The 14,660-nt window shown below is 36.2% G+C and overlaps 3 protein-coding genes across 3 annotated transcripts; 2 read left to right on the top strand and 1 right to left on the bottom strand.

The window, feature by feature from the left end:
* Positions 1-1,973: 1,973 nt before the first annotated feature.
* Positions 1,974-3,817, top strand: LOC136207289 (protein trichome birefringence-like 19). The gene is made up of 2 exons (XM_065998578.1): positions 1,974-2,486; positions 2,906-3,817. Exons 1-2 carry the CDS (start codon positions 2,019-2,021, stop codon positions 3,716-3,718), a joined length of 1,281 nt encoding a protein of 426 aa, XP_065854650.1. The 5' UTR covers positions 1,974-2,018; the 3' UTR covers positions 3,719-3,817.
* Positions 3,818-4,365: 548 nt separating this feature from the next.
* Positions 4,366-7,139, bottom strand: LOC136207298 (uncharacterized). The gene is made up of 6 exons (XM_065998584.1): positions 6,774-7,139; positions 5,774-5,896; positions 5,472-5,657; positions 5,296-5,377; positions 5,000-5,064; positions 4,366-4,876 (listed from the first exon to the last, which is right to left on the bottom strand). Exons 1-6 carry the CDS (start codon positions 7,056-7,058, stop codon positions 4,577-4,579), a joined length of 1,041 nt encoding a protein of 346 aa, XP_065854656.1. The 5' UTR covers positions 7,059-7,139; the 3' UTR covers positions 4,366-4,576.
* A 1,958-nt stretch (positions 7,140-9,097) lies between these two features.
* Positions 9,098-11,442, top strand: LOC136211529 (glucan endo-1,3-beta-D-glucosidase ARB_01444-like). Its single transcript, XM_066002724.1, has one exon. The coding sequence runs from the start codon at positions 9,098-9,100 to the stop codon at positions 11,327-11,329; it is 2,232 nt and encodes a 743-aa protein (XP_065858796.1). The 3' UTR covers positions 11,330-11,442.
* The last annotated feature ends 3,218 nt before the right edge of the window (positions 11,443-14,660 follow it).

The following is a 14,660-nucleotide window of genomic DNA, read 5'->3' as shown; positions in this document are numbered from 1 at the left end:
AGTTTTGGCATTTAGTCAGTTTAGTGGTCCTGCCTGCTATGTGGCTTGTACCAGCTGGTACAACTGTTTTGTCCTTACTCTATCTTAGAGAAGGTTGTTCTCTGTAGAGGTTATCGAATGAATTAATAGAAATCTATTTCCTCTCTTTTCTCTCTCTTCTCTCTCTCTTTCTCTCCTCACTTTTCCTTTTCTCAATCCCTTCTAAATTCTAACGTCAAAATCTAGTTTTGACAATTAATCATCCAAACTTACTCGACTCAAGGATAGCACACACCAAATCTATGTGATCCCACTTGATGTTACACTTCCAACCTCACCCCTACACATGTCCAAAACGTCAAGTCGAGTAAGGAAACCCACACTTTCTAAAAACAACCTCGAAACCTTATAAATAGAAAAGATATGGCGCATTCAAGGAATCTCATTCTCTCTGTTTTTTTAATTCTACTCTCATTACGTGAATGCTTTTAGGACTTGAAGCGTGTACAATAATAGCCCATCCAATTATATAATGAAATTTAACCAATAAACAGAGTTATCATAATTGGAATAATCCTGCACCAAATCAAATACCAAGAGATACCCAACTTTGACCCACATCAATATATATGAAGTTGATGTTCTTGAGTTTGAAGGACAAAAAGAGGTGTCTAGTATGCTTCAATGATTAAGTTAATCACTCTATGGTTGAATTCAACATCTGTTTTCTGCTTATACAAGAGACTTCTGTCAGAAAAGGATATTCTAGAATTCCTTTCTTGAATTTTCATGTGTCTTGACAAGTAATATTACTTCATAATGATTGAACATCCATAAAGGAACTCTAACAATTAGCGCACTCAGTAATTAAATATCAGTAATATGGAATATGATGGCACTAGCGCACTCTTAGCTTTCAAATACTCAATTACCTAATTAAAGCACACAAACTTAATGACCTGTTTTCCACTTTTTTATACTGAAATTATGGTTTAGCTAAGTGTGCTATAAGCTATAGTTTTGCTTTATAATATGTTCTCATATCAGTCAACTGTGTTCTACTCACTATAAGTATAAATTGACTCTTCAACTATAGCTAAGGGATCAATTTAGCCAAATATTATTTTTTTACCTGATCCTATATATATATATTTAAACTTAAAAATAAAAACATAATTTAAGAAAACTACCCTAAACTTCTAGCCTAAACTAGATTCAGTCCAACCTAAACTTATCTATAGTGAAACAACACACAAACATGAATGGCTTTCCTTCTAAGCCACGCCAGCCATTTTTCAACTAAGATAACTTTCAAGGCTGAACTGTCTCATATCATCACTCTTATGATGAATGCATCCTAAAAGTTTCTTATTCCAGATTCAAATCATTCTTCTCCACTGTACCCTGTTGTTTCCACTTTCCACTTGGAAGTCAAACACTGCAATGCTTCTCCCTTAGGCTACTTTTTCATCTTTCATTCCTAAACTATCTTTGCTTCAAATTGCATTCAAACAACTCTTTTTTGGTATTTAAGTATTTTTGCACGTGAACATCATCATCAGCAGCAGCATTCAACTAATAGTGAACCAATATTTTCTCAGCCTTTTTTGTGCTGGATCAAGAGAATCAATTTGGTTTATACTTTATATTGCTAGTTTATTGCATAATACGTAGATCTTAATTTCTAAGCAAACAGTAATAATATAGAAGACCAGTGAAGGAATGACAAATATAAGTAATGTTGTAGAAGTCTACATAGCCTATATATTATACTGAAACACATCAATCAATAGGGTATAATAGATAGCAAAATTAACATGAAAACTAAAGCAGATAAAACTTCACATAATTAGTATTCAATTAACCACTGATTATGATTTCTTACCAAACAATTAAGATGTCTAATGTTAATTATTTAGCATACACACTCCAATCTCATCAGTTTCAAAGTAATTATTATCATGTATGGTACCATCTTTCCATGTTCAAATACATATATATAAGTGACAAATGCAAATGTGTTTTAATCAAACTCCACCATGAAGTTACATGCCACTGAGATTTCTAGTGGAAAGACCACCAAGAAAAAGCTATTCCTGCTAGCCATCTTCCTAATTTTCCTCACCATAATTCCTCTCTTTCTCTTGAAAAATCCACACTCTCCTCTACCTTCTCCTAGAGTTGATTCTACTTCTACTAGTGAATTGAGATACAGAAAAGAAGTAAAAGAATGTGATCTTTTTACTGGAAAATGGGTGCCTTTTCCAAAAGGTCCACCTTATTATAGCAATGAAACATGCAATATGATTATTGACCAGCAGAACTGCTTGAAATTTGGGAGACCTGATAAAGAGTTCATGAAATGGAGATGGAGACCAGAGGAATGTGAACTACCTTTATTTAGTGCAGTGAAGTTCTTGGAGCTTGTTAGAGGGAAATCAATGGCTTTTGTTGGTGACTCTGTGGGAAGAAACCAAATGCAATCATTACTCTGTCTCCTAGCTACTGTAAGTTCTCAATTTCTCATTTCCATCCAAATAGTAATTCACTCCTGACCTTTTATTTGATAAAATTGAGTCCCTGTAATTGGCAAAATGTCTGGATTGGACCCTTATATGATGAAGCTCTGACGCGTGAGATTTATGCATCATTGCCGCAAAATGACACGCTCTGGGGCTCTGTCCAATAAGGACCCAATCCAGAGATTTTGTCCAGTCAGAGGCCAAATGGTCAAGAACAAAAGGTGAAGGGCCAAATCGATGCATTTTTCCTAAGGTCAAGGACCAAAAATAAAGCTTTGCCAAATACTAAGCATGCTCAAATATAATGATTAAACTGCAGAACTAAGATAGTTAAATGCACAGGTTTGTTTCGTAATACACTTTCTTCAATCGTTTGCCTTATGCTTCTTCTCTACATCCTCTAGGCGGCTCAACCCAAGGATGTTTCTCACTTATATACATCAGATGCAACATATTTCAGATATTGGTTCTACTCTGATTACAAGTTTACCTTAGCAACTCTATGGTCTCCCTTCTTGGTTAAATCTAGTGATGCAGACCCCAACGGCCATTCCCTCAACAGCCTAATGAATCTTTACTTAGACCAAGCTGATGATGTGTGGGCGAGTAAGATCGAAAGTTTCGATTATGTGATCATCTCAGCCGGACAATGGTTCTTTCGTCCTCTGCTCTACTACATGAATGGTCAAATAGTTGGATGTCACAACTGCTATAAGGACAACATTACTGATGTTACTAAGTACTATGGATACAGGATGGCCTTTAGGACTGCCTTCAAGACACTTCAAGAGCTAAAGGGGTTTAAAGGGATGACATTTTTGAGGACATTTTCTCCATCTCACTTTGAGAATGGAGCATGGAATGCAGGAGGGAATTGTGTAAGAACAAGGCCTTATACAAGTGAAGAAGTGAAGTTCGATGGATATAACTTGGAATTCTATTTGACACAGATTGAGGAGCTGAAGAAAGCAGAGAAAGAAGGGAAGAAGAAGGGTTTAAATTTTGGGCTGCTAGCTACTACTGAAGCTATGCTGCTGAGGCCAGATGGGCATCCGAACCAGTACGGGCGCTCACTGCTGCATAAGAATGTGACAGTAAATGACTGTGTTCATTGGTGCTTGCCAGGCCCCATTGACACATGGAATGAATTTCTGCTTTATATGATGAAGAGAGAAGCTCTGAGATCTTCTCATGGGGAGATGCAGAATATCACTTAATACAGTATTATAGATACTGCACATACCATTTGTGTATTCTTTGTGCTATAGTGATTTGTAATTTATGTTTAAAATTGAAACGGAGAGGTGCTTCATGTCTCTCTCAAGTTTCCCTTGCTGTATTGATTTTTCAATGACTGAAAGAAACAGTAAATGAGATCCAAATTATTACGAATGAAAAGGCAAGTTTGGACATAATCATATCATAGCTAATAAGAGCATAGAGATGAAAACAGAACCTGAATTGCTTTGCGGGGGTATAAACAAATGCAATGCATTAGCAGCTCGACTTCTTCTTCTTTTGGACGCAGCATGTAGAACTGGTGGTAAAACAATGAATCCAGCAAGAGACTGACATAACTTTGCTCCTTCATAATCTTCTCACCATTTCCATTCCCATTTTTCTTTTCTCATAAATACATTACCTTAAACTTTCATTTGCATGCATAAAAGGCAAGAGTAGAAGTTGGCCAAAAATATATATATATATAGAAAATGACAACTGATAACCCCAGCAAAAACTGATTTGGTTAGCATGTTTGTTAGTATACAATTTAATTACATAAAATTATTCTTTTTTGTTTCTTCCAAAAGTCTGTTTGTTTGTTAATAAAATACATATTACAAGTCCTATACATCAATTTCAATTGTGTTTATAGTTTCATTTATCATGCATCGAAATATTAAATACACCCAAAGGTAAAATACAACAGAGACATTTTATCTATTTATATACAAAGACGTCAATTATAAGTCCTATACAATAGAAATAATAAAATGAGTTGAGTAAGAAATTAAAACATTATTCAAAAGGGAAGGATCTTTTTGAAGATAATACAGAGTACATTCACATGTTAGTCAAAATGAAATCTTGATGAAGACCAAGATATGCAAGAACAAAATGTAGAGCACAAAAGCCGACCTCAGTAGCATAAGCCTCTTCTGGTGTTCTGTTCGGCCATTAGTCGAATAAGGAAGCTTGTCTGCTACGAAGTCCAAAGAAGAAGAGGATCCCTTGTCTGAGTTGCTTCTTACAAAACGATTCCTGGCATTATTGGCCTCTAAATTGTTGCTTTGAAGCCGTCTCCACAATCCATTTAATCTTTCCAGCTCAATTTCTTTCAAATGGATTTCATTGACCAGGCCTTCAGCTTGTGCCTATAATCAAAGCCAATAACTGTATAATATTGTGTTTTACTTTCAAGACATATATCACATAACAAAGAAATAGAATATATATACATATATAGATAGATATATATCCATAACTGCAAAATGCACCTGTTTTGTTGCTAGTTGCTCAATCGAACTATGAAGCTGTTTATCCAATATCTTTTCTCTCTGAGCTGCAAACAAAAATTGCTTTTGGGTCAAATTTCCTACAATGAGTTTCAGAGTACAAGAATTTTTCTGGCAACCACATAGGTAAGTGACTATAAGTTAGTGCGTGGGTTTCAAAGAAACACAGAAGGCCTATTTTCGGCCACTTCTATCCTTAGTGTGCTTGTGCCTCATTCAAGTAATCATGTATGTGTAATTGCACATACATCAAATGAAGTTCAAAAAATTGCCAATACCTGGTGTAGGCTTCTTCGCCGCAGCATCCTGAATTTTTGCCCATTTTTTCTCTAAATTGTGAACTATTTCTTCCAGTGAACTCTAAGAGGATGAGAATCAGGTGGATTTTCAGTACAACGGCCCCATGGGAAAATTAAGAAAATTCGTAAGATGCTGAGAAAAGTTACTTATATACCAGTTCCTTTTTCTTGTTCTCTAACTTCTCCGATAAAGTGGACTTTGCAGCTTGTGTATCTGGTTCAGCTTCAAGTCCTTTTCCTGGCACAGCCAAATCATCATAACTTCCAGACTGGCTGCTCTCCAATGTGCTTTCTACATTTTCAAGCTCCTCTCTCAAAATCTTTTCAGTGTCATCCATTTCCTGTCATGAAGGATACATCTGAAGTATTAGAGATGTTGATACATTTAAGGAAAACAAATGATTTCTTCAGAAACCAATTAGAGAGCAGCAAAAGCATGGCAAGGTTAAGCCCAAACCTGTAGCTTCCTCTTAAGCATATCGGTTTCCTGCACTTTCTCCTGTATTTTATTCTCACAGTTTGATATAGCCTTTTCATATGCAACATTTTCTTCCTGCAATGTCACCTCTCTCAACTGGGCCTGTTAATAATAGCAATTAATTAATAAGTGAAAGGGGAGCAATCACCTTTTGGAGAAATTATCAGATCAGCCAACAAATTCCATCCATAATATAATAATCAAAGACATTGCACAATCATATATTGTAAACTTGGAGATGGTGCAGATGGACTCATTTCCACATGATATCTTCATCAATTCAACATCTCCTCTAGACAAGTACATGGACTATTAAACTTACTTTTCACAAAACAATTCAAGAAAAAGATTCCAATTAAATATCACCCAAGTTTATACAACAAGGTCTAATGTATTCCTCATTTGCAAACAATGCAGCAGTAAACATGTTCTTGATGCATAAAATTTGGCAGTTATTCAGTAAACATATTCTTGATGCATAAAATTTGGTAGTTATTCAGTCAACTTTGTGCATCAAAATATTTCAAGCATAAAAATTTGCATGCACCCACTCTTTACTCAAAACGTATGTTCGCAAACTGCAGCTTAGAATCAATTAGACCAAATAACATATTTTCAGTTAGTGCAAAAGCAGATGGATAAAGCCGATTCAGTAACAAACATACTAATTACTAATCTTAAACATGTGAATGATTCTGATGGCAAGTCAGTTTTTTGTTGAAGGCATGGACTGCAATTTCCTCAGGTAACAGGCATCTATCACAAACAATTCAAAAAAACTAAATCAGAAAAAACAATTTTCCCTTTTAAGATTTTGCACCATCTAAATAAAAGAACACATACAAACCAAAGGTATAATTTGATAAGAACTACAAAACACAGAGGATAAGCTGCACCGTACACCAATATAACCGTAAGAGGGAGATGGCCAGAATTCAATCAATCACATTCAGCATAGAAAAAAATATTGATGAATTACTTGCTCCTTGGTGGCAGAGTGAGCGTTCAGTTGCAAAGCAAGAGCCGCATTGGAAGCGAGGGAGTGTGCAAGGAGGTGAGGAAGGCGTTGAGAGATATCGGGCGGCGGCAATCTCAGCCGCAGATCCTGGATCGCCCGGCTCAAAGAGCTTGCCTTTCGATCTAATTCGCCAACATATTTTTGTTGGTCTTCTGTAAAGATCAATGGAACGGCGTCTGCTTCATTACTCTGTTCACCACCGTGACCCCCTACCACATCTGCCGCCCATGCTAGTAATCCCGCCATTGCTCCCGACCCAAATCTTCTGTTCAACCTCTGTAATCTGCAAATATTGTTCAGCAATTGAACCGGCGAAATCAGGGTTTGGACCGGAGTAATGCGCACAACAGATTTTGTTGGAAAAGTTGAATTGTGGTCCGTAAAGTTTCTAATTATTCAATTGAGACCCTATCACTTCATATTGCAAATATGAGAATTGAGATCTTATTTTTCTACAAATTTATATTTGACTTAATTTTTGTATTTCTGTTTGTAGTATATTTGAGAATTTAATTCAGAATAATAAAATAATAAGCTATTGGATGAGGGCATGCATTTGCATCTAATGGTGAAAAAAACAAAGTAATGCTTATTTTGTCAAAAACAAAGTAAGCATAGACTAACCTTTAATAAAATGATACAAAATGTAAGGGCATGCATTTGCATTTAACACTAGTAATTTAAAAAAAAAAACCTTTTTATGTATTATACTTGAAAATAAATATCGGAACGTATAAAATAATGATTTTTTAATTTGATACTATAAAATTAAATGTTAAGGATTTCAAAATTGAAAACTTTTAAAGTTGTTTTAGTACTACATTTATTAGAAACAAATTTTTTATTTTTCAAAATCATCATTTTTTTAGAATTCTCTCTCCAAAATATTTATTTTTTCTCTCATTACCAAACAGCACCTAAATGCTCGCAAAATAAAAAAAGTTAAAGAATTAAAGTTGCTTAAAACATCATTAAGTTTTTGAATTTTTCAATTTTGAGGTCGTAACACTAAAATTTTTGTTTTAAGTAAAACGAAAAACTTCAATCATCTTCTTGTCAAAACAAGAAAGATCAATCAGCTTTTGGATAAAAAATTTATCAGATACCAGTTTGACAATATGTAAAAGCACGTGATCTTTTTTTAATTTACTCTTAGTTTTTTTAAGAATTACTTAATTCAAACTTGAATAGAAAGTATGAAAATTCAGTATCAACTTCTTCTTCTTTTATAATGTGCAAAAATACGCTTAATGTTTACAATCAGGAGCAATTTTACCTCTAACATTGGTAGCCAATAGTAACTTTACCCCTAACATTGGCAAGTTTGGTCAATGTCAGATATTATTATAAAACACATAAATTTTGTTCATTATTCTACACCAATTGCATATAGTTTGTTTTAAAAAAATCATATTTTCTGTGATTTAATAATAAAATTGGAGATTAATATTTATAAATTCGGTAAAAAAAATTGAATTTTTTTTTGTTAAACTCGTACAAAAGATAGTATATTTTTTAATTTTTTATAAAAAAAATTCAGGTCTAGTCATATGTTAATGATCTGTTAATAATAAGTGATAAAATGATGCACATGTGATGTATAGATAACAAGATTCATAACCGAGAAGACAATTTGATGAATTATTTCTCAAACTTAACAATGTTAGGAGTAAATTGCTATTGAATACCAACATTAGAAATAAATTGTACAATTTAAAATATTAGAAATAAAATTGCTCCTAACGATACCTTATTTTTTTTAACAGATACTATCAACTTGAATACTGAATTTCTACTCATGTGAATAATATTTTACTAATCCAAGGTTAGGCTATGCTTACTTTGTTTTTGACAAAGTAAGTCTTACTTTGTTTTTTCCACCTTTGAATGGTGATGAACTTTGACAAAGTAAGTTCATCCAATGGTAGAAAAAACAAAGTAAAACTTACTTTGTAAAAAATAAAATAAGCATCGAATGCATCATACTATCCAACTTAAATATTGAATTAATCATAAGCAGAATATTCATTACCTGCCCTTCTCCATTCTCAAATCCCAACATTCTTTGTCCCCTTCACCACAAAATCTTATTCTTCCCTTCTTAATTCTTTTCTTTTACCTTAAATAATCCTTGTCCAATTTTATGCACATTTCTTTGCTATTTACCCAATTCAAAATTCCCCTAATTCTTCACATCTATATATACATCCCTAAATTACAATATCTTCTTACAAAAACCTAACTAACTAAACCAACTTTTCAATTCCCTCCAATTCTTTTCTCAAATGCTGAAAAAAATAGGCCGCGAACTTGAGAGGCCTTTCAGGAAACGCCGCAGACACCAACTCCCACCACCGCCTCCACCACCACCACCCCCACCTCCCCCTCCCCCACCACCGCCCCCACCACCCCCTCCACCTCCTCCTCCACCACCAGAAGAACCACCCCCACCAGAAGAACCTCCACAAAAGCCACGTCAAACCTTTCCATTTCTCTTCCCAACAGCACAATCCACAATCTTACCTGATCCTTCCAAATTCTTTTCCCCTTCTCTTCTCTCCTCCCCTTTGCCTACTAACTCTTTCTTTCAAAACTTCACCCTTTCTAATGGCGACCAACCCGAATTCATTCATCCCTATCTCATTAAATCCTCCAATTCTTCCCTTTCTGTCTCCTACCCTTTTCAGATTCACACTTCCTCCTTTATACAGCAGAGATTTCAGCCTGATCTTACCATCTCTGCTTCAAATAAAACTGACCCAAATGCTCAACAAAACCATGTTATATCTTCTTATAGTGATCTTAGTCTCACTTTGGATATACCCTCTTCAAACTTCCGCTTCTTTCTTACTAGAGGAAGCCCTTTTTTGACATGTTCGGTTCTTTCCAATACTTCAATTTCTATATCAACAATTCATCACATTCTTTCACTTTCTTCAAACACTTCACTCACCAAGCACACTCTTAAGCTTAATAATGGTCAAACGTGGCTAATATATTCATCTGCACAGATGAATTTAAGTCGGGGAGGATCTTCCATTACTTCTGATGGGTTTTCTGGCATTGTAAGGATTGCTATAGTGCCAGATTCTAAACGGAAACATGAAGCAATTCTTGATCGGTTCAGCTCTTGCTATGCAGTATCAGGCAATGCTGATTTAACAAAACCATTTTCAATTGAGTATAAGTGGGAAAAGAATGGGTTTGGCGACTTGCTTATGCTTGCACATCCTTTGCATGTTAAGCTTTTATCAAGTGAAAACGTAATCATTCTGAATGATTTCAAGTATAGAAGCATTGATGGTGATCTTGTTGGTGTAATTGGGGATTCTTGGCTATTGAAATCTGATCCTATTTCAATAACTTGGCATTCAATAAAGGGTGTGAAAGATGAAGATTCATCTTTCACTGAGATTGTGTCTTCATTGTGCAAAAATGTGGAGTCTTTAAATCCATCATCAGCAATAACAACAGCTTCATCTTATCATTGTGCTAAATTGAGCTCAAGAGCAGCAAGATTGGCTTTGATAGCTGAGGAAATTGGGCACACAGATGTTCTACCTGCAATTAAGAAGTACTTAAAGGAAACAATTGAGCCATGGCTCGATGGAACCTCAAAGGAAAATGGTTTTCTATATGATGAAAAGTGGGGAGGAATTGTAACCAAACAAGGTACAACTGATGCTGCTGCAGATTTTGGATTTGGGGTTTACAATGATCACTTGAATCATCTTGGTTACTTTGTCTATTCAATAGCTGTTCTTGCGAAAATTGATCCCTTATGGGGAAACAAGTACAAGCCTCAGGCTTATTCTCTAATGGCTGATTTTATGAACATAGGAAGACAAGTAAACTCAAGCTACACACGTTTAAGATGTTTTGACATGTACAAATTGCATTCATGGTCATCAGGACTAACCGAATCATCCGATGGACGAAACCAGAAAAGCTCAAATGAATCAGTGAATGCATACTATTCAGCAGCTTTAATGGGATTAGCATATGGAGACACTCATCTTGTTGCCATTGGATCAACACTTGCAGCCATGGAAATTCAAGCAGCTCAAACATGGTGGCAAGTTAAAGAAGGTGAGAGTTTATTATATGGAGAAGATTTCAGCAAAGAGAATAGGTTAGTGGGTGTTTTATGGGCTAATAAAAGGGAAAGTAAGACACTTTTTATGCCTAATTCAGATCTGCCATTAATGTTGCCAATTAGTGAGGTTTTGTTCAGTGATTTAGGGTTTGTAAAGGAGGTTGTGAATTGGGCATTGCCAAGTTTAGAAAAGGAAGGAGTGAGTGAAGGGTGGAAAGGATTTGTTTATGCCATGGAAGGGATTTATGACAGAGAAAAAGCATTGGAGAAGATAAGAAATATGAAAGAGGAAGGAGAAGAAGAAGAAGGTAATTCTGTTACAAATATGTTATGGTGGATTCATAGTAGAGGGAATGAAGAACAAGATGAATTGTGTAAAGGAGGAGGGAAATTCTGCTGGTTTGCTCATTACTGTCTCTAAAGTCATTTTTTATTTTTAAGATATATGTTTGTAATTTACATGAAGATGTACATATATAATTGGTGTGACTTTTACTTTATTTTTATGTATTAATTGTGATATATATTGCAAAAAGTGGATATTTAATGATTATTTTCACTAGCTTTGATTTTATTGATAGGATTCTCCTTACAAATTGTGAGAGCTGAAGACATTGTTTTAGTGGTTTTATATTTAAACCTCGTAACATTCAAGAAATGTTGAAGTTGTAGGTGGGAGAATCGGGAAGACAGGGTTATTTGGCACCTGAACTCTTCAAGCATTTACTATCGGATATTAGTATAAAGTGGACTTTTAACTATTAGTTTGAGCTTTTAGCTCAAGTGATTTCGGTTGGTTTCATTTAAAAGTGTGTACAAAATTATTGTCTCCAGGGATGATCAATTTCACATCATGGAAATTGACAATTGATTTGGAAGATCAGAAGTCCCTAATAAAGTGTGTGTATTTTTTAGGCACTGCTGGCATGACGGATTTGATTTCTGCTTCAGCTCGGAATGCAGGTAACTTTGCATGCTTTTTCTTCACAATGCTCACTCCAACGGATCAGATCAGTTTTGTTGTTATGGTTACATTGTGTTCCTGGACCCGAGTCAAACAGCTCTGTTAAATAGGTTCAGCTCAGCAGGGCTCGGAGTGTTTGTTTTGGCATTGTCCGCCCTCTTTTGTTAAAATGCAACACTGATGCAGCTTTTTTTGCTGCTGACCGTCTTAGGTGTGCTTGGGAGCTGTCATCCGCGATAATCATGGTAGTTTTTCTTGTGCGAGGACGACAATGCTTTACAAGCTGTTAACAGTGAAGGAAAGCGAGGTGCTGGCTTTAGTACAGGCTACAGCCTGGATGGAAGACCAAGTTTTGCAGAGGGTTATTTTTTAAATGGATGCCAAGCTTTGTGGTTGACGTTATTTATTCTAGCTTGTGTCCAAATGAAGATCATTCGGAGTGTGGTATCCAAAATTTTGGTTGGTTGGTGTCGGTTTCTGCTTCGATAATATGACTCTTACTCAGTTTAATTTGTTCGGAGGCAAGCTGACAAGGTGAATCATATTCTAGCTGAGTCGTATTATTTTAATTCATTTTAATGTTCAGAGCATGTGATGTTAACTTCTTATCCTATATTGAGGTCATTAATAAAGTTTCCTTTCAAAATAATATAATATATGATAATGATATGATATGATATGGAATTTAGGGAAATATATAAAGTGGATAATGGAGTATAAGGTATATCATTAGTTGAATTTCATAATATTAGGCGTAAATGTTTTCTAGCATATCTCAAAATTTTAATTATCTCTCTAAACTTTTTTTTTGAACCTGAAAGTGACGCTTAAATAGATGATGGATTTGCATCCATATAAATAGTGTTCACAAGCCAGTCTGGCACAACAGTTGAAACAAAATCGCTAGCATTGGAACAGGCAAGCCTAGCTACCAAATGAGCCGTACTGTTCGCTAAACGAGAAATAAAAGCTAATTTAAAAGAAGGGGTGGATCTTAGCAGGACTCGACAATCTTCCACAATCATACCAAATTCAGAAATGTCCTGCTTTTCAGAGTGAATAGCATCTACCACAGCCTTAGCATCAGATTCAAAAATAACAGCAGAATAACCCAAATTAGCAATCCATAACAAACTCGTGCGGATTGCAAGAGCTTCAATGACACGTGGCTCCTTAATGCTTGGGATAAGACTGCTACTACAAAAGAGAAATGCTCCCCTTTCGTCCCTAATCACCGCTCCCATGCCACTACTCTCTAATTCATTGAAAATGGCCCCGTCTATATTGCATTTGATAAAGCCCGGGCTAGGCGTGTACCATCTATGTTGAGGATTTGGCAAAAAGTGGTTACCTCTCATCTGTGTGCCCTGTGCATGCGGGAGTGGCTGGGCAGCCATCGGCGGGGCCGTCTGTATGTGTGTTGCTTGCGTGTGTCGATTGTCCAAAGCTGGCGGCTTCTGTTGATAGGCCTTCCAATCCTGAACAACCTCCAAACTGATTCGCCAAGCCGTGTCTGCCGGCCACCATCTCATGTGCCACAGGACTCTGTTTCTGTGGTCCCAGATTGCTTTGAGTGCACAATAGATTCTAACTACTTCTTCCATATTTGAGTTGCTCAAGGCTTGGAGAAGCCACTCGTCAAGGTTACTGTTATCCACTCTCGGCACAGGAACGCCTGCTACACGCCAAATGTCACCTGCGAAACAACAATCAACAAATAAATGGTTATCTATCTCTACTTGCTCCACACATACTGGGCATTCAGTTGAAATGGGGACTCTTCTCTGGGCCAACCGAGCTCTAGTGGGTAAGCACTTTGAACACAGACGCCAAATAAACTGTTTCAGTTTAGGGGGAATCATCAACTTCCACAACCTCTTCCAACCCTCATGGACTCTGCTAGCTTCTACTAGCCCCATACCTGACAAGTAGCCTGAGTGAACATTGTAGTGTCCATCCCTTGACCAATGCCGGATTCTTATATCTTCCCCTGCATTGTATGGCAAGATAATATCACTAATAGCATGCACTTCCACTTCACTAAAGCAGCCATTTAGTCTCTGCATGTCCCACCCTCTCCCATTTTCAAGGAACAAGTCCGCTACCATCAAATTCTCCATTCCAGGGACCAAAAAGGAGTTTATGCAAAAACCCTCTAGATTAGGAACCCACTCATCCTCCCAAACTCTGATTGATCTACCATCTTCCACTCTCCATTTAACCCATGTTTTCAATATACTAATGCCTTCCCATATGCTTCTCCAAACCATACTAGGATTATTGCCTAATTTGGAGAGAAGTAAGTCCTCCCTAGGGTAATATTTAGCTTCGAACATTTGACTCACTAAAGTATTTGGGAATTTTAGTAATTTCCAACCCTGTTTACCTAACATTGCTAGGTTAAACATGTTGGTCCTTAGTAATTAGTTCCAAGGGGGGGTTAGGAACTAATATAACTTTTTCGCTTTTAATTATGCTGACTTCATGTTATTTTAAGAGTTTGATAACTCAGCGTGTTGGTCAGCACGGGCGATTGATTAGTCAGACAGTTTTAGTTCTATGCTGACTAAGACTGCTTGATTGAAAGTTGGGAATTGACACTTGAAATGTCAGCTTCCAACTTAGCACTCAGATTTACTCAGTTTCAGTTTTACAATTTATAAGCTGAGTAAATACAACAAGCAACACATGCACATATATATATATATATTGAGAGAAAGAGTTTAGAAGTTACTCAGCACGACTTATCCTGGTTCGGCCTCTCTGCCTACGTCCAGCCCCCAGTTCC

Source organism: Euphorbia lathyris, chromosome 1 (assembly GCF_963576675.1).
Source record: "Euphorbia lathyris chromosome 1, ddEupLath1.1, whole genome shotgun sequence".
In the NCBI taxonomy this organism is placed as follows: Eukaryota; Viridiplantae; Streptophyta; class Magnoliopsida; order Malpighiales; family Euphorbiaceae; genus Euphorbia; species Euphorbia lathyris.
This window is presented reverse-complemented; position numbering and strand designations above follow the sequence as displayed.